This window comes from Phascolarctos cinereus, unplaced genomic scaffold (assembly GCF_003287225.1).
Source record: "Phascolarctos cinereus isolate Bilbo 61053 unplaced genomic scaffold, phaCin_HiC Scaffold_2;HRSCAF=192, whole genome shotgun sequence".
NCBI classification, from domain to species: domain Eukaryota; kingdom Metazoa; phylum Chordata; class Mammalia; order Diprotodontia; family Phascolarctidae; genus Phascolarctos; species Phascolarctos cinereus.
In genome coordinates, this window is record NW_027555625.1 from 201,117,683 (window position 1) to 201,143,535 (window position 25,853).

The 25,853-nt window shown below is 38.9% G+C and overlaps 2 protein-coding genes across 6 annotated transcripts in view; one reads left to right on the forward strand and one right to left on the reverse strand.

Annotated features, from left to right (window-relative positions):
- Nucleotides 1–2,724: 2,724 nt before the first annotated feature.
- IAH1 (isoamyl acetate hydrolyzing esterase 1 (putative)) lies at nucleotides 2,725–23,417 on the forward strand. 2 transcript variants are annotated; one of them, XM_020992620.2, is made up of 6 exons: nucleotides 2,747–2,870; nucleotides 7,418–7,470; nucleotides 8,902–9,050; nucleotides 14,246–14,407; nucleotides 15,152–15,273; nucleotides 23,153–23,417. In XM_020992620.2, exons 1-6 carry the CDS (start codon nucleotides 2,784–2,786, stop codon nucleotides 23,348–23,350), a joined length of 771 nt encoding a protein of 256 aa, XP_020848279.1. In that variant the 5' UTR covers nucleotides 2,747–2,783; the 3' UTR covers nucleotides 23,351–23,417. The 2 variants fall into 2 exon arrangements, with proteins under 2 accessions (XP_020848280.1, XP_020848279.1); XM_020992621.2 differs by lacking the exon at nucleotides 7,418–7,470 and having other exon boundaries at nucleotides 2,725–2,870.
- Nucleotides 23,418–23,519: 102 nt separating this feature from the next.
- Nucleotides 23,520–25,853, reverse strand: part of ADAM17 (ADAM metallopeptidase domain 17) — a 55,248-nt gene continuing 52,914 nt past the window's right edge. For all 4 annotated transcript variants that reach the window (XM_078149763.1, XM_020992617.2, XM_078149765.1 and 1 more), the window contains one exon: nucleotides 23,520–25,411. In XM_078149763.1, coding sequence (XP_078005889.1) covers nucleotides 25,067–25,411 — 345 coding nt within the window. In that variant the 3' untranslated portion in view covers nucleotides 23,520–25,066. The remainder of the gene's footprint in view (nucleotides 25,412–25,853) is intronic.

Sequence of the window (25,853 nt, forward strand, 5' to 3'; positions counted from 1 at the left end):
AAATGTTCACGATCTTTAAGAGTCTGGCCTGTAGGTTTTGTCTTTAATAAACCTTGTCTTTGGCTGAAAGAAGACTTGGGTTGATTTCATTTAGACAGGACCAGCATGTCATGATTTCAGTGTCCCAGCACCCCTACAATCTAAACCTCAACAGTACTTGGAGGAAGCCAGGAGACAACTGAATGGACTAGGCAGGGAGAGACTTGTGGCAGGGAGTCCAATCATCAGGCTATTGCAATAGTCCAGGTGTGAAGTAATGAGGGTATGCAGCAGGGTGGTGGAGGGTCAGAGGAGAGAAGGGAACAAGAGATGTTCCAAGGGTAGAAACAAGACTTGGCAATGGTATTGGATGTGGCAGAGGGTAGGGTGGGATGAGGATATGAGAGAGTGAGGAGCTAAGGACACCTGGGTGGCAAGTAAGGGTGACAGGAATAGATTACTCAAAAGTAATAGGGAAATTTGGAAGGAGAGACAATTTTGGAGAAAAGTAATGAATTAAGTTTTGGACATGTTGCAGTTTAGGGGCGCTGGGAACCCTGAAATTCAAGGGCAAAAGGCAAAGGTTTGCCTCAAAAGAATTCAACTGAAGCCTTCTTTCAGAGACAAGGTTTATTGCATCACCAATACAAGTGGGCCAGATTTTAAGAATCTGAGCCATTTAATGGTGGCAAGATAGATACTTTTATACAGAAAGACTGGGAAGAACTGATGAGATTAAGGAGTGGCAAATAGCCTGGAGTGGGGCCAGGTGCAGTAAACCTGAGATCTGGGTTCAGCAGTTTTGGAGTCCAGGTCCCAAAGACATGGTCTTTTCCTTTTAGGGGTCCAGCACGAATCCCTTCCCCCATCACATCCGGTTCAAGATATTCAATAGGTAGGTGGAGATGTGAGAATGGAGATAATCAGAGACTGGAGAAATAGATTTGAGAATCAGTCAGCACACACATGATAATTGAATGCATAGGAGCATTCAATCACCAAGTAAGTCACCAAGAAATCATCAAGTAAAATAGTTTAGAGGGAGATGGGAAGACACAGGACACGGCCCTGTACGACACAGTTAGTGGACATGACCTAGATGAACATCCAGTAAAGGAGACTGAGAAGGAGCAGTTGGATATGTAGAATAATGAAAGAAGAGTGTCACATAAACCTAGAGAGAAGAGAGTAGTGAAGGAGAAGGTGATCAGTAATATCGAAGGCTACAGAGAGCTCCAGAAGGATAAAGATTAAGAAAAGGCCATTGCAGTCGATTTGGCAATTAAGAGATCATTAGTATCTTTGGAGAGCGAAGTTTTGGATGAATGATAAGGCTGGAAATTGTACAGAGTAAAGAGTGAGAGAAAAAGTGGAGGTATTAATTGTAGAAGATATGGGAAGATAGCAGGGATAGATGGATCAAATGAGAGGTTTTTGAGGATGGAGGAGCTGTGGGCAAGTTTGTAAGTGGTAGGGAAGCAGCCAGTAGGCCAGGAGAGATTGAAGATAAGTGGGAGGATGGGGATGATAGAAGAAGAAATCTGCTAGAGAAGACTGGATAGATGAGAATCACTTACATATATGTAGAGGGGTTTGCTTTGGCAAGGAGAAGGGCTACCTCATTATGAGACAAGATTGAAGAAGACTGAAGGAGGAGAGGGGGAGAAGGTATCTGGGAGATGTGGGACAAAGAAGGGGGGAAATAGGCAAGACAGTCAGTGGCCTCAATTTTCAGTGAAATTATGAGGGCCTGGGGAGAGGGAAAATGTTGAATATACAAACTTTAATACATATATTTAATATATAGACAAGAAAAAGAGCTTGTCATTTTTATCCTTTCTAAACTTGTTTTGAAAATTTATGTGCAACAATTGGATCTAAACTCAGAAGAAAAAGTACATTCCCCCACAGTGACAGAGTCACTAAGTCCTTCTTAAAATCATTAAACAGATTTCTTAACATCTATGGATACTTGTAATAAAACAGGTTCTAAACCTTTCCCAAGTGTCGGGAACATACAGTACAGAACCATTACAATGTGTAATGTAAAACATTCTGTCTAGTACACAGAATTAGTGGGGAAGAATTTGCTGAAATTAACAGATAAGACAGGCACCCAGTCCTGCATGCATGCCCTCACCCTTGGCTCTAAGCAATCGTCCAATGTGAATTCACAGAGAATGAATGCCCCCTCCCGCGACCCCCCACCCCCAAAGTTAAGACAGGAATGCAAGGTCCTGGTGATAGGGGAGCAGCTGTGGCTAGGGAGTCCGCAGTCTAGGGCTGTTAACACTGGCTCTGCCATCTGCTGCCCTGGATGACCCTACCTAAATCCTTTGCCCCTTCAGGGCTTCAGTTTCCTCGTTTCATGTGATGGGGATATTTGAACGAGGAGAAAAGAAGACCCGGAAAGGTCAAGGGACTTGCCCAAGGTCATACAGCGACAGAAGGGAAACGTAAACCTACGCCCTCTGAAACAGAGGACTAGGGGATCGCGGTGCAGAAACATGCTTAGAAGGGGTGAAAGATGAACAGGGCCAAGGCTGGAGAGGGGCCTGGGAGGGACTCAGAGCAGTGAGCCGGGCTGTGAGGCTCAGAACAGGCTGGGGGCGGGGCTACAACCAGGCAGTTGTCTAGGCTAAGGGCATCAAGGGTCAGGGCTCAGCTCGGGTAGGGCGGGGCTAGGAGCGGGCGGGGGCGGGACTGAGAGCGGCGGGGGCGGGCCTCAAGGGCTCAGAGGGGGCGGGGACGCGCCGCGTTTACACCGGAAGCACATCCGGGTTTATGTCCTTTGGCTGGGAAGGATGTCGGCGTCGGGCTCGCTGGTGGAGGCGGTCGGAAGTGCTCTGCGCTGGCCCCAGGTGCTGCTTTTCGGGGACTCCATCACCCAGGTACAGCGAGGCCTCCCCAGGATCCCGCCTTCCTGGGCCGTTTCTCTTCCTTGTTTTAGATCGCCTCCATTTCCCGCGGCTTCCCTCCGCCCCCCCTCCCAAGAGCTGCTTCCTTCAGAGAATTTAAAAAAGCTAAACCGGCCTGTGGAAAAAGGTTGATGTGACATGTAGCGTTCCGCACCACGGTCCTTTTGTTGTTCAGCTGTTCGGTCGTGCCCTACTCTTTGTGACCCCACGTGGGGTTTTCTTTGCAGAGATCCTAGGGTACTTTCCCATTGCCTTCTCCAGCTCATTTTACAAATGAGGAAGCTGAGGCAAACAGGGTTAAGTGACTTGCCCAGGGTCACACAGGTAGTGTCTGAATTTTAACTCCAGTCCCAGCCCTGAGACGCCTCGCTGTCCATGGTCCTCCTCCACGAAGAAGAGGGGAGGTATCTTCTCATGTCTTGGGTCATTAAAATTTTGCATTCTTCAGTTTCGGTTGTATCATTGTACTGTCATCTGTTGGGTCCCATCTATGATCTCTATAATCGCTTCACATTATGCCCATTACCTTCGTCAGTCTCCCTCTCTTAACTCTTCCTTGGATCTCATGTTCATTTTTCACTCACACATAATTTTCTGTTCATCCTAGACCCCATTCTCTTCCCCATGGCTCCTTGTTCTCCCCGGTTTGACCCCATAGGCTTCCCTCAACACCTTGTTTTGCCCATAAGATCAGATTTATAGCAGGAAGGGACCTTAGAAATAGACCAACTGAGTGACAATGATGGTTGACATTTGTGCAGCCCAGCAGGTTTAGAAGGCTCTTCACATACATTTCATCCTCACTGAACAATTGGGGATGGACCGGGGTAGATCCTACATTCTTACACTTGATGAGCAAAGAGATTCAATTTGAAGACGTGCTTGTAGTCACAAAGTAGTGTCATAGGCAGAATATGAAGCCAGGTCTTCCGTGACTGCAAATCCAGCACACTCCACACTACTCATTTCCCATCCCCCATTCCCACCTCCACCCCATTTTTGTAGATAAAGATTAAGTAACTTGCCAAAAGGTCCTTCCTTCTGGAAGAGAACCAAAATGACATCACTGTGTTAGAGTCAAGTTTCAGCGCATCCGACTGTGACAGATCAGACCGATATGAGCTCAAATGTTCTACTCCAGGTGGGGCACAAATAGTCCATGTGAACATTTGGGGTGGATTCTCTGAATTTCATCTCGACTTTCTTTTGAGCTATTTCAATTCTGCTTTGCTCACACCTTCTCTGATGAGGGCACGCCATGCTGAGCGGACCTGTGCCAGCGTCTCCTTTGTCACGCAATTCCGGAGTTCTTGAGTGTGTCCTCTCATCTCTTGTGACAACCATGACAACCACTTGCCAACCACTTGCCCTGTGGTGAGTCTTAAAATAGTCTTTTTGGCAATCCTACATTCTGCATTCGAACAGCAAGGCCAGCCCATCGGAGTAGCACTTTCTGTAGTACAGTTTGAATGCTTGGCAGTTTAGTTCAAGAAAGGAACTCCCTGTCAGGCATCTTATCCTGCCAGGTGATCTTAATCTTCCTAAGACAATTCAAATGGAAGCGATTCCCATTTCCGGCATGCCACTCCAGGTTTCACAGGCATACCACAATGAGGTCAAAAAGATACAAAGGTAGCAAGTAGCCAAGCTGGCACTCTAATTCGATTTTTCTGATCCCAGTTGTTGTTGTTTTTCCCCACTGTACCCGGGAGCCCACAGTCTCCATTGTGTATCTTCATCTTTCCCCCAGCCCCCACAGGATCCCAGTTACCCCCCTCCTTATATCCTCACCCACCAGGATCCATAGTCTCATTCCATAGAACCAAGTAATTCCCCCATACTCCCATGTCCCTCAATTGCCCCTTTGTCAGTGTTCTCTTTTTTGCACCATCCCATTGCTACCTTAGCTCTTCTCTACCAGTGTCCCCTTCTGTCTCTTGAACTTTCTTCCCCAGCAGTAATTCCTGTGTTCTTAAACATCTTTGCCTAGAATAGGATTGTATTTCTGAGTGCTTTCCTTCTGTTGGGTCATAAAAATCAGGAGACAGAAATTATCTCAAATTAAGTAGAAGTTTATTGATTGTCACATACAGGAGCCAGATTGCATACATGTAGGCCAAATATATGTATGCAGGTAACCTGCAAAAGAGACCACAAAATTTCCCCTAAGTTGCCTCAGTTTTTATATTTTTGATCAAATAACTCTGGCTTCTTCTCTTTACCAAACATTGTTCCCAGCTGACATAATAATTGACACAACTCCTTTTCTTATCTTGAACACATTGTTTTTGAAACCATCCAGAGGTCTTCTGTACAAACAATCCTGCAGTTTATCAGCAACTCTGTTGCCTACTTTTTCTGTTTTGTAATCTTGTGGGTCAGCCTGAATTATTTCCCCTCCTTACAACATTCTGTTATAGTCATAGACAAAAATTTAACCCTTCACTTCTTACTCACTTTTCCTCCTTTATTGTCAGGTCACTCTTCCTCTCTTAGAATCAGGACTCTTTGAGTTCATCTGTAGAAGCAGAGTAGCTTCTTGAATTTCTTTTAAAACCCTTTTTTTTTTGTGTGAGGTATTTGGGGTTAAGTGACTTGCCCAGGGTCATACAGTTAAGTGAATATTACTTGTCTGAGGGCATATTTGAACTCAGGTCCTCCTGACTCCAGGGCTGGTGCTCTATCCACTATACCACCTAGCTGCCCCTTAAATTTCTTTTAAAAGCTAAAAGCTCCTAACCTATACATATCTCTGCTGACCCCTCCCCCCATTCCCCTCCTACTCACCGTATGCCCAGTTTGTTTACTGTTAGCAAGCTTAAGCCTAGGAGTCCTTGACAGTCTGGGCATTTATTAGCAGGGGTCCTACCTCCTGAAGACCTTATTTTTGAATAAAATAGTAACTATATAAACCCTTCCAAAGTCATCCACAGTGTGTTGATTACATTTTTGATGTCTTCTGTCACAGGCAGAATTTATTTGCCTAGAACATGTTTTACTTCTCCCACACATAATGCTTTAACAAGACCCTTTATAAGTGTGCTTCAGAGAATAGTGAAGAATATGGAACAGGGAGATGATTGAAGGCCATCTGAAGTATTTCTTGCAATATAATTTTCTGTATAGTGTGTTCCTCTCACATTAGGAAAGGTTTTGAACTTGTTTAGTTATGGGCATCCACTGATATTAAGGAGTGCTGGGCCTTGCCTGAGTCAGGAAGACCTGAATTCAAATTTAGCCTCAATTAAGCTATGTGACCCTGTGTAAGTCATTTAACCTCTTATTGTCTCAGTTTCCTCATCTGAAAAATGGAGATAATAATAGCATCTACCTCCCAGGGTTGTTGTGAAGATCAAATGAAGTAATGGTTTTAAAGTGCCTGTGCTCAGTGCGTAGCACTGCTATATAAATGTTAGCTCTTATTATAGGTATTATTATTTAATTATTGTAGCCTATTGCACTTGTTATACTTCCTGACTTTAAAATAAAATGACCCAGAAGGAAATATGCATTTTCTTCTGAGACTATCAATTCTAGGTCTATTAATTTTTTTTAACTTAAATTTAGGAAAGGTAGAAATTACAAATTATTTTTTCTTATTCATATATTAAACATTTACTGGTATCCTCAGACCAGCAAGGGAAAGCAAGTTAGGCCCCCAACAGCTCATGAGAGAATGTGACTACAGGAAGCCTTTCTCGACTTCTCTTAATTCTCGTGCCTTCCCTCTCAGTTATTTCCCATTTGGCCTGTATATACCTTGTTGGTACATATGTGTTTGTTTGTGGTCTCCCCCATCAGTCTGCCAGCTCCTTGAGGGCAGAGGCTTTTTGCCTCTCTTTGTTTCCCCAGCACTTGGCACAGTGCCTGGCACATAGTAAAGGGTTTGTGAAATGTTTATTGCATGAGTGAGGAAGGACAGAAATGGATAGGTTGTGATCTCTTATCACTGGAGGGGCTATCCATGTGAATGAATTCATAGACTGACAACCCTGAATCAGTGCTGTTATGGCAATGGTCAGTAAACGAAATCTCAAGCATGGGGGGGTGAAGAGAGGAACAAAAGCTTGTAGATCAAAGGTGTAGAGCCAACTTTATTGTAGGTTCTCTAGTAATCAATTTCCTTGCTACTAATGCTTTCAGTTATAGTGTTGCATTAACGTAGTCTTTGGAGTTGTCTCTTTTCCCACTAAACTTATAGGCAATCTCTATGGATAGAGGATATAGATTTTAAAGTTGCTTTTCAAGATAAGTAACACTTCTATTTACCCTCATAAAATGTAGACAAGCTGAAATCTCTTAATTATCACAGGAAGGAAAAATCACTTCAAAACTGAGATTAATTCTAAGGTGTTACTATGGCAACCAAAAATGACTTTTAAATGAAATGTTGGGAGTCAATAGAGAGATGGCAGTTCAAAGGAATCTTATGAATTACCAATCAAACTTCCCTTCATTAAAATTTTGAATCAGATATATAAATAACTGACAAATGGTTGAAGTAATAACGTGTTCTTCAGTTTTCTTTCCATCAGGGTGGATGGGGAGCATCAGTGGCTGACAAGCTAGCCAGGTGAGAGTAGTTTCTATAATTATATCTTGGTGTTTAGTACTTTAAAATATGATTACATCTTAGTGAAAATTGTAAAGACATAGCTCTTTCATTAAGAGACAGAGTACATGGTATAGTGAAAACTGTGCTCTTTTTGGAATCTCTGTGTAGTCCCGGGTTCAAATCTTAGCTCTGTTAATGCTTGCGTAAGAGGCAAAAAAGCTTCACCTCTGACACACACTGCCTTGGGGACCCTACTCATTTAACCTCTCCATGAGTCAGGCAGCTCAGTGATAAGTTGTAGAACAGCCAAAGATCTGCCTTGATAAAGGGAGCTTTCTAACCAGGGAGTTCCTTTCACCCATAAAGTTACAAATTAAAAAACCCTCATAAAACCTTGGGCAGGTCACTGTCCCTCTGAGGCTCACTTTCTTCTGCGAAATGTAGAGGTTGGACAAAATGACCTCTCGGGACCATTCTAGTTCTCAATTTAGGGTACTGTATCTTGGCTTATTAACACTGGAAAGGAGTGTGTGGATAAAGAAAGAACAGACAACTCAGTTTAGCAAAAAGGTTTCTCTTGTCACTTTGTGTAAAGGCAAAACTAAAATGTTGTGAAGAATAAGTATTAAGATTGTTATAAGATAACAAAAAATGCAGTTTTTATTGAAAAGGAGTTTGAGGATTGTCTACCCAAAGAAGCCAAGAAACTAGACCTGAGGACCAATCTCATTTTTTTGAGTTACTATTTGTCAGAATTTGATGAGTCCTAATCATGTAATATAATTATGTTCAATAAAGATCCATTAAAGAGAGAATTTTAAAAATCAGAAATCTACTTTTTGTCATTTAAAATAACCCTAATAAATATTCTCAACAGTTCAGAGATAGTTTTATCATCTTTAGTAGTGAATACACTAGACATTATTATATCGCATTCTAAGGTTTACAAAGTACTTTCTTCATAACAATCTGTCGGGTGATTTATGCAAGTAAACTTAAATTATATGTCCATGATTGCACCCTAGTAAGTTATCAGAGCCAGAACTGGAATTCCTATCTCAAATATGTAAACGGAAAACCATAAAGGTTAAATGACTTTCCCAAGATCATATCCATAGCAAGTAGCAGGGCCAAGATTTAAACCGAAGTTATCAACCTATAAAAAACATGCTCTTTCCACTAAATCACTACTACATAGCTCACTGTAGTAGATTGTAAAAAAAAAGTGACATTTTTGTCTCACAGTATATTCTAGTGGGAATCTACTGTGTTTACCCTGGCCTTTAAACTATTTCTTCAAATGCCATTTATTCATTCCATATCTAGCCAGATAATAGGATATCAGTAATGGCAAGATTGTACACCATCATATTAAAGATTTTCTAAATGGATCAGTAATTTTTTTTTACTCAGATTTTTTTCTTTTCTTTTTAATTAACTTTATTTCAGGAAATGTGATGTTCTAAATCGTGGATTTTCAGGTTACAACACCAGATGGGGTAAAATCATCCTTCCAAGATTAATCAGGAAAAGTAGTAATGCTGAAAATGTCGTTGCAGTTACAATTTTCTTTGGTGCCAATGACAGTGCTTTAAAAGGTAATAACTTTTTTCTCTTTTCTATCCATTTTTATCTCACAGTGAAAGTATCTGTAACCATTTTTTTTTTTGCAGGGGAGGATGGGGAGGAGAGGGAAATATTTGCTTAGTATGTTAGTAAATAAGTCTGTATGTAAGTTATCATGAATTTCCCAATACGTTTTACGCTTCTCTTTTGCCTTTAGTGTGAATTTTTTCCAGTACATTTCTGCCTACCCTGTTTGTTGACAGAACTGACCTTTCTCTGCCTAAGTCCCTCCCCTCTCCAGTTCATCCTCCACTCAACTGCCGAAGTGATACACTTAACAGCCTAAGTCTGACAGTGCCATACTACTGCTTGTAAAACTCATGTGTCCCACTAGTCTCTGGAATGAAATGCAACCTATTTTTTTTTTTGGCATTTACAGCCTTTTATAACTTGGCTCCATTCTTGTTATATGGTATTTCCCCTCATTCACTCTGCGACCCAGCCACATTGGTCTTCTCATACCTTTTCAAAAATGACACACATTTCTCATCTCCATCCATACCTATACACAAGTGGTCTTCCATGCTTGGAATGTGCTCCCTCTTCACCTCCACCTCTGCCTCTTAGAATCCTTAGTATGCTTCAAAGTTGAACTTAGATATAATCTCTTACAGGAGGCCTGTCCTGATCTCTCCTACTAGGACAACCTTCCTCTTCTCTTCCTCCCCTCACCTTGTGTATGTTTTGTATATGTCCTCTTTATATCTATACTCATTGTGTATGTTGTCTCCACTTACAAAATGTAAACTTTGAAGCGTGTAGTCAGGCATAAAAAATGACCAAAAATGTAGAAAAGTAGAAAACAACACATTTCCTAATAATGTAATACAATTATGTTCAATAAAGACCCATTAAAGAGAGAATTTAAAAGGAACTGGAGACTACCCTAATTCTAAAGAACTAGTGGATCAGAGAACAAATTATAGAAACAAAGGGAAATTTCATCAGAGAAAACTAAAATAATGATATAACATACTAGAACTTATGGGATATAGCTAAAGTAATTTTGAAGGGATAATTTATATATTTAAACACTTTCATCATTAAAAGAGAAAAAGAATAAATTAGTGAATTGGGTATATGATTTTTAAAAACTTGAAAAAACAATAAATCAAAAATCCTCAAACTAAATATTGAAGTAGAGATTGTGAAAATCAAAGAAGAGATTTATTAATAGAAAGCAAAAAGACCATTGAATTCACAAAAAAAACTAGGATCTGGTTTTTCTAAAAACTAATACCAATTTGCTAAGCTGATTTAAAAAAAGAGATAAAAACCAAATTGTTAGTATCAAAAATAAAAAAGAACTTACAACGATTGAAGAGAAAATAGGGGAAATTATCAGAAACTCTTTTTCCTAATTATGTGTTAATAAAATTGGTAACTTCAGGGGCAGCTAGGTGGCGCAGTGGATAGAGCACCAGCCCTGAAGTCAGGAGGACTTGAGTTCAAATCTGACCTCAGACAGAACACTTGACACTTACTAGCTGTGTGACCCTGGCCAAGTCACTTAACCCCAAATGCCTTAAAAAAAAACATTGGTAATTTGGAGTAATGTTTGCAAAAATATAAAATATCCATATTAGCAGAAGAATCCAGATAAACTATTGAAATAACCCAATTATCAGGAAAAGAAATTTAACAAACCATAACTGAATTCCCAAAGGAAAAAAAAAAGTGCTAGCCTAGATGAATTCTGTCATTGAAAGAACAGTTAATTACTGTGTAAATTGTTTTCAATAATAAGAAAATAAAGTACCCTTCAAAACCTCTTTCTATGATACACATATGGTCTTGATACCGGATACAAAAATTTCTAATAAAATATTAGCAAGCAGAATAAAACAACTTTTAGTAAGATTGTGCACTATGACTAGGAATGCATGGCTTATACCAGGAATACAGAGGTGATTCAACATAAGGAAGAGAATAAATAGAATAAGCCATGTTTGCACTATAAGTAATAAAAATTATATATTAATCCATGCTGAAAAGGCTTTTGACCAAATCTAATACTCATTTCTATTAAAAAGTAAAACACAAAACAAAACATAGAAATAAATGACGCTTCAATATAATAAATAGTATTTATCTGAATCCAAGAGCAAATATTTTATGTAATGGAAAACAGAGATCTTTATAACAAGATCAGGAGTAAAGATGTCCATCGTCACCCTTATTGTTTAACAGTGGTAGAAATTCTACCTATAGCAGTAAGACAAGAACAAAAATAGAAAGACTAAACAAGGCAAGGAGGGAACAAAGTGATCACCTTCTGCAGATGCTATGATTGTGTGTTTAGAGAATCTGAAGAGAGTTACCTAAAAATCAATTGAAATAATAACTTGAATGAATTTTCAGGACCTAAGAAAAATCCACATAAAACATGAGTATACCTATATGTCACCGATAAATCCCAGCAGGGAGAGCTAAAAAGAGAAATTTCAAAGTAATGGGATTAATTCTACCAAGATTCACCCAGGGACTATATGAATCTAACTATAAAATACTCTTTGCAGAAATACAGACCTAAATAATTGGAGAAACAGTAACAGTAATGAGTCACATAAAACAAAAAATGACAGCACTACCCAAATTAATTTACTCATTCAGTGCTGTGCCAATAAAACTTCCAAAAGAATATTTTATAAATCAAAAAAAAATTTTCATCTGGTGGAATAAAAGGTCGAGCATATCAAGGGTATTAATGAGGCAGCTGGTGGTGTGGTAGATAGTGTTAGGCTTGGAGTAAGGAAGACCCAAGTTCAGCTTTGGCCTCAGATACTTACTAGCTGTGTAACTTTAGGCAAGTCACTTATCACTCTCTGCTGAGTTGTAAAATGGAGATAATAATAGCACCTACCTCTAAGGGTTATGGTGAGGGTCAGATGTAAAAAGCATTTAGTACAATGCTGGGACATAAAGGTACTATAGAAATGCTTAGGGGCAGCTAGGTGGCGCAGTGGATAGAGCACCGGCCCTGAAGTCAGGAGGACCTGAGTTCAAATCCGGCCTCAGACTGAACACTTGACATTTCCTAGCTGTGTGACCCGGGGCAAGTCACTTAACCCCAATTGCCTAAAAGCAAAAAAAACAAAACCAAAAAAAACCCATAAATGCTTATTCCTGTTCCTCTAACAATGAAAAAAAAATGGGAAGGAAGAGAGCCTTTCAATTCCAGAGCTAAAACTATACCACAAAGCAGTAATCATTAAAACAATTTGGTACTAGTCCAAAAAAGTTGGGGGAGGATGATCAACAGTACAGATTAAGTATGGAATATACAGAAGCAAACACAGTAGCATAATATTTTATTAAACCCAAAGAACTCACTTACTGGGGGAAAGACTCACTATTTGACAAAAACTGCTAGGAGTGATACACAACAGACTGGATATTAGGTTTAGAACAAGACTTCACACCATACACTGAGATAAGCTCCAAATGGATAAATAAGAGGGACAAGGAAGAAATCAGAAATTAGCTTTTGAATTGATGAATAAAAGAAGAATTCATTGACCAAACAATTAATAGTGAGGATCCCAGAAAAATAAAAAGGATAGTTTTGATTATATAAAATTAAAATGTTTTTGCACAGATGAATCTAGTGCAAAAATTAGAAAGGAAACAGGTAACTGGAAAAATATTTGCAACAAGTTTTTCTGATAAAGGTAATATCCAAGATATATAAGGAACTGGTTCAAATTTATAAGATTGAGAGCCATTCCCCATGACAAAAAAAAAAAAATATAAATAGGCAGCATTCGAAGAGAGAGATCTAAGTTTTCAATAATCATGTGAAAAATCCTCTAAATCACTAATAGAGAAATACAAATAAAATGAGCGACTTTCTGCTTTGTCCTATTAGTACTCAAAGTACCATCGTCAAAGATGACAAAAGAATATGACAAAGGTTGGAGGCGCTGCCACCAAACAGGTTCGGAGCGTTATGTAGTGATGGATGAGGGACGCGGTGAGACCTGCCTGAGGGACTGAGGAGAGGGGCGGAGAGCGGTTTTTATTGAAGAGGTCCCTGATCGTTATTACAGGGATAGACAGGGAGAGCGAGCAGCAGGTGGGGAGGGCAGCTCAGTCCACAAGGAGTGTCAGAGAGAGGTGAGCTGAGTTTGGATGTGTCCCTTTAGCTCCAGTCCAGTTAGACGAGGATGATGTGGCAGGCGGCCATCGGGCCTGGCTCTAAGTCTGGCCAGAATCTCCCTAGTACATACAGGTGGCCCCGTTCTTCACAAGGGTGGCTGGCATAGGGCAGGGCAGACCTACACCCAGCAATGGCCGCCAGCAAGGTTTAGGTGTGAATTTGGCCTGAGGCGGCCTATCAGGTGTAAGGGCTTTGCTGTCTTTCTAAAGGAGGGAGCCTTGAGTGACTTACGCAGTCCTTCACAGGTAGTACAGCTGAGAGTCAAACCCAGGTGGTCTCATTCCAAGTGTTATTTCTGCTACACTCTGCTTTTTTCCCATTTCACCGTCATCCCCCATCCCAGAATAGAGACAACTACTTAATACGGTGAAAAAGAACTTCAGCCCATTTTGACATTTAGCCCTTCCCCCCAGTTAGCTTTCTAAAGATACTTTTTCCATATTTTCAACTGGCACAGGACCAACTCTTAAGTATCTTGTTCTTATAAGCAGGGACTCCCTAGGTGGGGTTGACTGCATGCATTACCATTATGGCATAGGTATTCAGGATAGGCCAGCTGGGCAACTTGGACACAAGGAGTCCCAGCTGACTTGCTGAAAGTACCATTTATATTGAAAGAATTCATAGAACTCTAGAAAAATTTTAGCTCAATGTATCTGAAGTTTCATACCTAAAATGAGTTACTCTTTTCTTTTTACTCCCTTTTTCTTAAACTATACAATATGCTGCACAAAGACTGAAGCAATTCCTGTTCACAAAGAGCTTATATCGTAACGGGAGAGACAAGAATATATGTAAACATATACAGTATAAATATAAAGTAAACAATCACAAATATATAGTAGTTTGGGAGGACGGGCACTAGAGGTTGAGAGAATTATTTTGTGTTCATTTTGGAAGAGTGGCATTTATATATCTTTTTCAATGACTGAGTAAATTAGACTATTTGCATGAAGATGTGAATAGTTTGGCTTTGGTCAATAATATTTTAACATTTCCCTTGAACAGATGAGAATCCTCAGCAACATGTTCCATTGGATGAGTATGCTGAGAATTTAAAGAACATGATACAGTATCTAAAGTCTGTAGATGTTCCTGAAAGTAAAATTATTCTTATAACACCACCTCCTCTTTGTGAATCAGCTTGGGAAAAGGAGTGTATTGCTCAAGGTAAAAATAATACATCTATGTTTTGTGTTTGGCAAACCTTAAGTTACACCATTGGCTACGCTGAATGTTTGACAACACATGAATAAAATACATAAAACTGTTATGTAATTGTAAAGAGTTTCATAAGTATCACTAACTTATGTATGTGATTTTTAGTCATCTGAAATTTAGCTGAATCACTCTTTTCCACATCTCTTTGTGGCAAGACAAAGGGATTTGTTCGCCCTTTAACATTGAGGTCTTCAGTCAGGGTGCATTTGTTAGCTCCAGCTGCATTTTGGATTCTTCTGTTGAGGTTTTGGCTGCCTATTTTAATCCAGTTTCACCTAGAGAATGGGATCCCTCTTCTCTACTATAGCCTTTGATACCTCACTTTGATCATGGGACCACACTTTTCCCTAAAAAACAAACAAAAAACCTACAGAACCTCCCCCTTGCTCTCTACTGGCATTGGGGCAGGGACCATGTCTTTGGAAGCTATCTTGTAGTAAAGGACAATGTATGTGAAATTAGGTTTGCACGCTAGCTCTGCAGTGAACTCTTATGACTGTGACGAAGAAAGTCAGTCAACAGGTATGCCCTCTCCCATTTGAATCTCTATAGAAAAACAGCACCTTTGAGGCCATGTTGGTTAGTCATACGCTAGTAATAACTACTATTTTAGACAAAAGTGAAGTTATTCTTGGATATAGTTGTCATTTAATGGGTGGTTTGAATTTTGATATCTGCATTTTCCTACCTCAGGCAGCAAATTAAATCGAACGAATCTGGTTGTTGGTGAATATGCCAAAGCCTGTTTGCAAGTGGGCCAAAACTGTGGGACAGAGGTCCTTGACTTGTGGACACTAATGCAAAAGGATAACAAGGTAGGATAATTTGTTTATACTTACCTGGATTGATGTAATTCAAGTCATGTTCTCTATAATCTATTAAGAAGCATTTATGATATAGAAATGAAAGAAAACAGGAATTTTCACTAGAAGATGTGGGATATTAAATGATTATCCTATAAAAAAGACAAGACCTAGTTTCTTGAGGCTGCATACTGTAGTGGACAGAGCCCTGTGTTTGTAGTCAAGAGCTAGCTTTGAATTTTGATTCTGACTGCCCCTTGCTCCTAGTTTACTTTTTCCTCCCATAGCTTCTCTGACAGTGTATATATACCCTTCTGTATAAGTACTATGAAGTATGTATCTTCATAAAGGAACTGCTACTGATCCCATCTGGAAGTATACTGGTCCTCATCTTTGGATGTGAGGCAGAGGACCGATTTAACTTACAAGGTGCCTCAACTGCCTGTCCCAGTGACAGGCTGAGAGAGCAATGAAGGATTAGCTAGATTTCCACTAGGCCCAGAAGGATTACTTTAAGATAAATGTGGCTGAACAAACAAATGACAGTGATTATGGTGCCTTCATATCATATGCTTGTTTGTTTTTCACATTTAAAGGTTTCCCTTTGTTTCTATATATGTGCATAACTGTGTGTATACATGTGTATATATACATACATACACATAGACATAGATACTTATGTACTAATTATACTGATATATTTATAAGGGTACACGTATAAACACACATACACAGTAAATGTTATTTTAATGGCTCCATTGGGAGCCTCCCTCCATGGCTGTGTTGTTTATGCTGCAGCTGATTCTGGGCACAGGCTTCCTATACTTGGTACCCATACCTATGCTATGTGATATTACCTTATGCTATACCATATACCATTCTGTACTATGTAATATATAGTAGACTATACTATGTTATTTTTGCTCTATTATATACTGTTATATATTATTCATATTATATACAGTATATCCTGTTTAATATAGCATAGCACAGCACATCATCATATGGCATTTATTAAGCCAGTGTGATATAACATAATGCCAAACTAATAAAGCATAGCATGTTATAACATAATATACTAAAGCACAGCATAACAATTTGTCGTTGAGTATAGCATATAGTAGAGTACAGTATGTGGTACAGGAATAGTACAGAAAAAATAGGACAGCCTTGAAGATCATAACATTGCATTCCCTAGTATATCACAGACAAGGATAGGATGGGATAGAAGAGTGTAGTGTAATACAATATAGTGCAGGTGAGTGACATACAGTGTAGGGTAAAGCAGCGTACACAAAGCCAGGCCAGGGCAGGGCAGCGCTATGGGACATGATATCAGGGAAAGTGAACAGCCATTGTGGCTTATGGGATAATGTATCCTCATGTCACAGGCAGTGTAGCATTGTATAGAGCACAGTGTCACCAGAGCATGTGAGACTGTACTAGACAACACCATCAGTACTGCTGTTAGGCTCTACTTGGCTATCTATGCTCACTTTTCCTGTGCTGTCTGCACTATACCGTGCTGTACCCCAACCTATTTTACTCAACTGTTATACTGTGATAATACAGCATGATGCTAAGCTCTATAGTACTATACTGCAGCATCTAGTGCTGTATTTTTTTCATACTACATACTTTGTTATACTGGATATTATACCCTAACAAATGGTATGGGGCAGCTAGGTGGTGCAATGGATAGAGCCTGGAGTCAGGAAGACCTGAATTCAAATCTGGCCTCAGACATTTACTAGCTTTGTGACCTTGGGCAAGTCACTTAATGCTGTTTGTCTCAGTTTCCTCATTTGTAAAATAAGCTGGAGAAGGAAATGGCAAACCACTTTATTATCTTTGTCAAGAAAACTCCAAATGGGGTCACGAAGAGTCAGACACAACTGAAATGACTAACAGCACATAGTATATAAAGTATATGCTAAGGTACCAGCTATACTGTGCTATACTTTACTGTAACATACTATAATAAAAAGTATATAGTATAGTATAAAATAGTAGCAGCAGTAGTAGAGTATAGCATAGCATGACTGAGAAAGGATAAGAGAGAATAGCAGAGCATAGTATAGTACAGTATTTTATGGCATTTATTAATCAAGTGATATATTATAATGAAATAAATGACATTAAGCTAACATGATGTCATTATGTTGGAAAATGCATTATGTCAATTTTATATGACATTTAATAGACTCATAATGCCACATTATAATGTACTGTGCTACACTATCTCCAGTATACTATCCCATACCATTATACTATATATCATACTATACTGTATAACATAATATAGTATATTAAACTGTTATATATCATATTATACAGCATAGTATATAGCATACTGTAGCATAGCATAGGATTGCACAGTATAACATAATACATTGTGATATGCCTTGTTACATATTATACTGTACTGTGTATAGCTTAGTACATTATCATATGGCATTTATAATGCCAGTGGATACATGATATATAATAATGGTGATAAGTTACATGTTAAGCTGGGATAATAAATCGTTATGTTGCCGTGATGTCATTTATCACACTGGCATAATAAATTCCTTATTATAAAGTATTAAACATCAATATAATCTGGCACTGGTTAAGCAAGAAGTAATTGAACAGTAGAACAGATTACGTATACAAATATATAAAAGCAAACGAATATCGTAGTCTAGATAAATACAAAGATTCCAGTTATTGGGACAAAAATCTCACTATTCAGCAGAAACGGAAAACTGGAAAGCAAAGTATAGACCAACATCTCACGCTGTATTCCAAAACAGGGTCCAAATGGGTATGTGACTTATACATAAAGGGTAATATCATAAACTAATTAGGGGAACAAGGAAGAAATCACCTGCCAGATCTATAGACAGAACATGATAAAAACAAGATGGGAGAGTGGATCACAAAAGGTAAAATGGACCGTTTTGATTATATAAAACTGAAAACCAATTCACTAAAATTAAAAGAGAACTGATAAATAAGAGAAAAATCTTTATAAGTAGGCTTCTCTGTTAAGTTTCATTTTTAAGATCTATAAGGAATTGATTCAAACTTATAAGAATAAGCTCCAATCCCCAATTGGTAAATGGTAAAGGATATAAATAAGGTTTTTAGAGGAAGAAATTCAAGCCATATTAAACAAAATGAAAAATGTTCTAAATCATTGGTAATTTGAGAAATGTAAATTAAAACAAACTCTGACTTACCCTCATCAGATTGGCCAAGTGAACAAAAACAGAAAATGACAAATGCTGTGGAAAACAGGTACACTGATGCCCAGTGGGTAGAGCTGAATTCAAGCATTCTAGAAGTCAATTAGGAACTACCCCCAAAGCTACTAAACTATGCATACTTTGAGCCAATGATGCCATCACTACTAGCTCTATACTCCAGAGAGATGAAAGAAAGAAAAAGACCCATGTGTACAAAAAAATTTATAGCACCTTTTTTCTGTGGCAGCAAAGAACTGGAAACTGAGGGGATATTTATTAGCTGGAGGACAGCTGGACAAGTTTTGATATGTATGTAATGAATATGATTGTGCTATAAGAAACAACTCATGAAGATGGTGGAGTGAAAGCAGTGACTTGCTTGAGCTCTCCTCCAAACCCCTCCAAATACTCATAAAAAATGGCTCTAAACAAATTCTGAAGCAGCAGAACCCACAAAAACACAGAGTGAAACAAATTTCCAGCCCAAGACAACCTGGGTGATTGATCAAAAAGGTGTATCATGCCAGGCTGGGAGTGCAGTGCAGCGCGGCATGGGCACGCAGGCCACAGCAAACCTGGAGCAGGCCTCAGAGGACTGAATCGCGGGCAGCTATGGAGGTTTCCAGACTCCTCAATCCACTAATGTCAAAGATGTCTTACAAGGTCAGTGGGAAAAGTCTCTTTCTGCGGTGCTCAGAGAGGAAGGCGGGGTTTCAGCTCTATTCCCCAAGAGCATGGCCCTTGGGGGGGGCAGCTGCTTCCTGAGCTTCCGGCCCACAGACTGAGGGGGAATCCAGTGGCTGATCAGAGAGGGATTGCAGGGATCTCTTTGCCAGTGCTGAGGCAGGAATCTCTTGCTTTGCCCGTGTTTGCATCTGGGTCACAGTTCTGGGCGGCGGTGCTGGGGTGAGGAGGAATGCTGGCATGGAGGAGCTTGTAGTGGCTGTGCAGAGGAACCCCTCCTCACAGTTACAGGACAGAAAGGAGTACTTGTGGTCACAGGCCAGAAAAGGAGTAAACACCTTACCCCTTATCATACCACCTTGGAAGAACTGGAAATTTACAGGTCCCTACAAGTATCTCTGAAAACAGCTATATAAAACCCTATAGCTTGGGACAGTACACTCTCCACATTGGAAGCAGATTCTTACCTTAACAAAGAGCTTAAAACTCAAGTAATTGACCGGGATCATGAGCAAGCAGCGCAAAAAGAGTCAGACTATATTATCTTGCTTTGGTGAAAAAGAAGATCAAAATATATAACCAGAAGAAGACAACAAAGTCAAAGCTCCTACATCCAAAGCCTCCAAGAAAAATATGAATCAGTCCCAGGAGGCCTTGAAAGAGCTCAAAAGGGATTTTGAGAAGTAAGGGAAGTAGAGGAAAAACTGGGAAGAGAAATGAGAGTGATGCAAGCTTGCTAAAGGAGACCCAAAAAAATACTAAAGAAAATGACATCTTAAAAAATAGCCTAACCCAAATGGAAAAAGAGGTCCAAAAAGCCAATGAGGAGAAAAATGCCCTAAAAAGAAAAATTGGCCAAATGGAAAAGGAAGTCCAAAAGATTACTGAAGAAAACATTTCCTTAAAAATTAGAATAGAGCAATTGGAATCTAGTGACTTTACGAGAAATCAAGACACTGTAAAACAAATCCAAAAGAATGAAAAATTAGAAAACAATGTGAAATATATCTCATTGGAAAAACAACTGACCTGGAAAATAGATCCAGGAGAATTTAAAAATTATTGGACTGTCTGAAAGCCATGACCAAAAAAAGATCCTAGACATCATCTTTCAAGAAATTATCAAGGAAAACTGCCCTGATATAGTAGAACCAGAGGGCAAAATAGAAATTGAAAGAATCCACAGATCTCCTCCTGAAAGAGATCTCCAAAGGAAAACTCCTAGGACTATTATAGCCAAATTCCAGAGTTCCCAGGTCAAGGAGAAAATATTACAAGCTGCCAGAAGGAAACAATTCAAGTACTGTGGAAACACAATCAGGATAACACAAGATTTAACAGCTTCTGCATTAAAGGACTCTAGGGCATGGAATATAATATTCTGGAGGGCAAGGGAGATAGGATTGCAACCAAGAATCACCTACCCAGCAAAACTGAGTATAATCCTTCAGGGGAAAAAAATGGTTATTCAGTGAAATAGAGGACTTTCAGGCATTCTTGATGAAAGACCAGAGCTGAATAGAAAATTTGACTTTCAAATACAGGACTCAAGTGGAACATGAAGAGGTAAACAGGAAAGAGAAATCATAAGAGACTTATTAAGGTTGAACTGTTTACATTTCTGCATGAAAACATGATATTTATAACTCATGAGACCTTTGTCAGTATTAGGGTAGTTGGAAAGAAAAAATTATATGCATGTATATATGGAGGCACAGGGTGAGTTGAAGATTAAGGGGTCATATCTGGAGAATAAAATTAAGGGATGAGAGAGGATTATACTAGGAGAAGAAGAAAGGGAGAGGTAGAATGGGGTAAATTATCTCACAAAAAGAAAAAAGAAAAGAATAGGCTCTTACAGTGGAGGGGAAATGGGGGAAGATGAGAGGGAATGAGTGAATCTTATTCTTATAGGATTTGGCTTAAGGAGGGAATAACATACACATTCAATTGGGTATGGAAATCTGTCTTACCCTGCAGGAAAATAGGAGAAGGGGACAAGAGAGCAGGGGGATGATAGAGAAGAAGGCAGATTGGGAAAGGGGGTAATCAGAAGCAAATACTTCTGAGGAGAGACAGGGTCAAAAGAAAGAATAGAATAAATGGGAGGGCAGGATAGGATTAAGGGAAATAGAGTTAGTTTTTCACAACATCTGTACTGTGGAAGTGTTTTGCATAACTGCACATGTACAACCTATATTGAGTTGCTTGCCTTTTCAATGAGGGTGGGTGGGAAGGGAGGGAGAAAATTTGAAACCCAAAGTTTTAAAAACATGTTTAAAAAAATGTTTTCACATGCTACTGGGAAATAAGAAGTACAGGAAATGGGGTACAGAAGTCTATCCTGCCCTATAGGAAAATAGAAGGGGAAGGGGATGAGAGAAGGGGGGAGAGATAGAAGAGAAGACAGACTAGGGGGAGGGATATTCAGAATGCATGCCATCTTGGGGTGGGGGGGAGGGGTGAGATGGAGTGAAAATTTGGAACTCAAAATCTTGTGGAAGTAAATATTGAAAATTAAAAATAAATAAAATTATATTTAAAAAAAATGTCTGAGTAAAAAAGATGGGATAGGCAGTTAGTGAGATCCACATGAGATATGAGATCTAATATTTTCCTTGTAATATGAATAGAATGTAAGGAAAATTCCCCAAATCTTGGATCTGCCCTTTGTGGCAAACTTATGGAAAGATATGAATGGGAATGGAGCTCAAGTATTCAAAGGAAAGTATGTTTATATAGCAATGTAATTGAAAAAATACTGGAGTTCTTTAGAGGTCTTCAAGCACAACACGAATTAACAGTGTAGTAGAGCATAAAGACTACGAGAAGGCAAGCATTAGGGAGGCACAGCTTCCAGGGATAGCGAAATGATACTCTGGATTCTGCCTTAGGTAGACACATCTGCAGTACTGTCTTGAGTTTGGGGTGCCACATTTTAGGAAGGACATTGATAGTCCACAGGACTTTCAGAAAAACGCAACCAGAATAGTGAAAAGGGCACCAGTGACTGCCATGAGAGCTGTTTGAAGGTTGTGTGTGTGTTGCCATGTTTAGTTTGGAGGACACTGGGAGGGCAGTAGCTGTCTTCGAGTACTTCAAGAGATTTGAAAGAGGTATTGTTTGGTAGGATGACAACTTATAGAAGTAATACATTTGAATATTTATATTGGACAGACATTGAAAATTGACAGTGAAGTGAATCCAGGATATAATGGGAAGAGGAGGGTGGGCTGGCTTGCCTTTGGGAATTGCAAAGCTCTTTTAACAACCCCAAACAAAGGCCCATCTTTTTAAACATTATCATTCCAGTGATGTTATATGGCTGAAATTCACAGAACACTTCAAAAGTCTTCAAAGAAATGAAGTTGAAAACCACCCAAAGGGCAATGCAACACAACCTATTGCAAATTAGGGTTTATAAAGTTTAAAATATACCATCCAAGAAATGTATGAGTAAAAAAGAGACATTATAGCAAAAGAGAGCTCAATAACTGACATAACCAGGGTGATCCAGTGGTATTTAGGCAGTATAGAGGACAAGGTCCCCAGCACATTGGGTAGACCCCTTGTAGCAAACTTGTTGTAAAATACAGTGCCTACACTGGTAAGGTCACAGGTCCAATGGAGTATGATTGAGTGGCATTTGGGAAAAGATGAGAGAGGAACAAAGAGTCTTACATAGTTAGAAAAACTGGACATATTTTGCCCTCTCCCCATGGCTGCATGCTAGAACTAATTAATAAATAACCAACTAATGCTTTAAGTGTTTTCTGCACAATGTAGCATAAGGGCCATGACAGGCCCTTTCTCTTTAGAACAAAAAATGTCTTTGACTGTCAGAATTTGAATCTTTGTAGATCAGGTCACTATTGTAAACAGCAGCTTTTAAAAGGTTAGCAACAGCAAAATGTTATATAGCTCAATTTCAGACAACTGTAAACCTTTTGTTTTTCCCTTTCTCTTCATTATAGGACTTCTCTTCATATCTAGCAGACGGGCTACATTTATCACCAAAGGGAAATGAATTTCTATCATCACATCTTTGGCCTTTGCTAGAGAAGAAAGCAGCCTCACTGCCTTTCATCCTTCCTTACTGGCGGGATATAGCTGCACTGAAAGCTGATTACAGTCTTCTTGAACACCTTCTTCTAGGAGATGGCGACCATTAATTAATTACATAAAATATTAGTTGGCATTTGATTTATAAAGCATTAAAGTGCCAATGACATTCTAGAATTCCAGTGCTTGGTTATTATAGTCTTGGACAAATTTATTTATTACCATTACCATTTGCAACTTCTTATGTAAATTCCAAGGTACTGGGAATTAGGAACACTGTTTTAATGTTATTAAATATTTATTAACAATTTAAGGCAAGTAGTACCAAATCCATAGCTACAAATTCCATGCTGAGCATCTTGTTAATTCTATACATGGGGGAAAGGCAAGGACAATTTTGTTTTTAAAAAAGTCATAAAATTTTTATAAAAAATGGTTATACTATATTTTTCTGGAAATTATATGGATCTCTCACACTTTCATACACACATACACGCACCCCAGTGTTCAAATTCCAAAAGTATAACTAAATGATGAATAGTTAACAATAACAATACCATAAGGCACAAGTTTCAAGTATTAGTGTAACAAGAATCCATGTAACAAATATATTCTTCAAAAAACACATTTTGTCACAGGTTTGGTTAATTCCCATTAATTTTATAAATATAAGCTGAATCAAAATATCTTGGTTGGTGAGCACTTTCTCAGCTTTAACTCCATAATTCTATGTAAATCAAAATTAACCGTACATGATTTATATACAATCATGTCACAACTGGCGATTCTTCAGAATCCTAGGATGCTTCCAAAAGCAGCAGGTAATGCAAGCATCTATTTGCCAATCTATCAAAAAAACTTTACAGTTACAACTGTGACAGATCAAAAAGCTCAAAAGGAAAGACTGCCTTTTGCTTTTATCTGCTTGATAAGTTGACTGATTTATAACCACATTTTAAATTACTTTTGGTTAATTCTTCATACTTTGTATTTGGATTATTGCTTTCTGTGTCAGGATTCCTGCCCAATGGTATAGACTCCTTTAAATACGTGCCTTATTAAGAAAGTTCTTGGCAACAGGAATTCACAAAGAATCGCAGAACACAAAGAAGACAGTAACCAGCAGATGAGGTCTAAACATTTGGAAGACTCCTATAAAAGAAACAGGTTGTTTTTAAAAAACATCTATAAGTTCCCTCTTCCTGTAAACCTATATTATCTCTTGTCCCACTTTAAAGGCCATACCATTGAAATTATTTCTAAGATTTTATGACCTCCTTATCTGCCAAAGGCTCTTGGTAACACCTGAGACCCCCATTTAGATCACTTAAAATGAGATTTTGGTTCAGCTCCATCTTCTTTTGAAAACAAATGATGATGTAGTTCTCAAGACAAATAACTTCTACATGTTTCCCAATATACAAAGGACCATATAGTCTGTTTTTAAAAAATAATCTCACCTCTCTAATCAGTGCTGTTATGAATAAAAAGTTAAATTACAAAAAGCAAACATACACAGTCTGATCCAGCTAGATTTCTGCTTTTTGCACCACAGGTTAAAGTACAGTTTAAAGATTCAAAAAAATCAAATCAAACCAAAAAGCTTCAAAACAAGCTTACCTCCTTGAAAGGAAAAAGGGCTAAGACAGGAGGATTATCTCAGTAAAGGAAGGTCAAACACATGGCCAGCATCTGCTGTTAAGTCACTTCCTTGTTTGTCCCATTTCCTACCTAGCCCCTTAAAATGATGTGATGATTTTAGATTAAACCCATAAAAAATTATTTTGTACAGGCAAGTCAAAAAAGTTGGAAGCAAAACCCCTAAACTAGCACTCTGTTTCTTTGCTGTCCACACGACTTTGGCGTTGTAATTTAAAAGAGGATGCCTTTTCACTCCTTGTGACAGGATGGTCTGTAAGATCCTCAAAAGACTTTGCAGCTGAGCTGCTATTTGGGAAAGGATCCTTCTCAAAGGCGTCTTCATCAAGGATTGAATCAGTGCTCGGGTCTTCCTGAATGGTGTCCATCCTTTGGTGGTCCAGCTTTGGAGCCACTGAGGGCATCACTGGAGCAGGCTGAAGTGGCTGAAGTCTACCAGGGGGTTGAGGCACAGGAAATGGTTTGATGATGCGAACAGATGCTGAGTCCATGCTACTCAGCATTTCCACATTCTGAAAGGATAGGTTTAAAAAGGTTTTATTTTTAAAATGTTTCCTCGCTCTCATTCAACCTAAGAAGAATGTAGAGTCTCTTAAGAAAAATTTTCCTCTTTAAACTTCCATTCAACATTTTAACATGAGAGAAAAAAAAGAACTCATGGTAGAATAAAGTCATTGTGGGGAATCCCTATTGAGCTGGGTCATCTGAAAATCTAAGTATATGAGCTAAATGTTTATCTTCAGGATAATCATATCAACATTTTGGCTTGTGCCCTGCGATGGATCTGAAGCTGTGTCATTCAAGTTACAGGAAAATTCCCAGAATTAAAGATTTCAAAGTGTAAGGGACCTGATCCATTTAGTCAAACCCTCTTCATTTTACAGATGAAGGAAACTGAGGCCCAGAGAGGGTGACTTGCTTAAGTATTATAAGATTGTATAAAATCACATAAGT

Bases quoted from the DNA above. Each gene is read 5' to 3' on its own strand.
- IAH1 (XM_020992620.2), top strand. From the start codon at position 2,784: ATGTCGGCGTCGGGCTCGCTGGTGGAGGCGGTCGGAAGTGCTCTGCGC. The intron at 2,871-7,417 runs GTACAGCGAGGC...CGTGTTCTTCAG, and splicing joins TCGGGGACTCCATCACCCAG to TTTTCTTTCCATCAGGGTGG. The intron at 9,051-14,245 runs GTAATAACTTTT...TCCCTTGAACAG, and splicing joins CAATGACAGTGCTTTAAAAG to ATGAGAATCCTCAGCAACAT.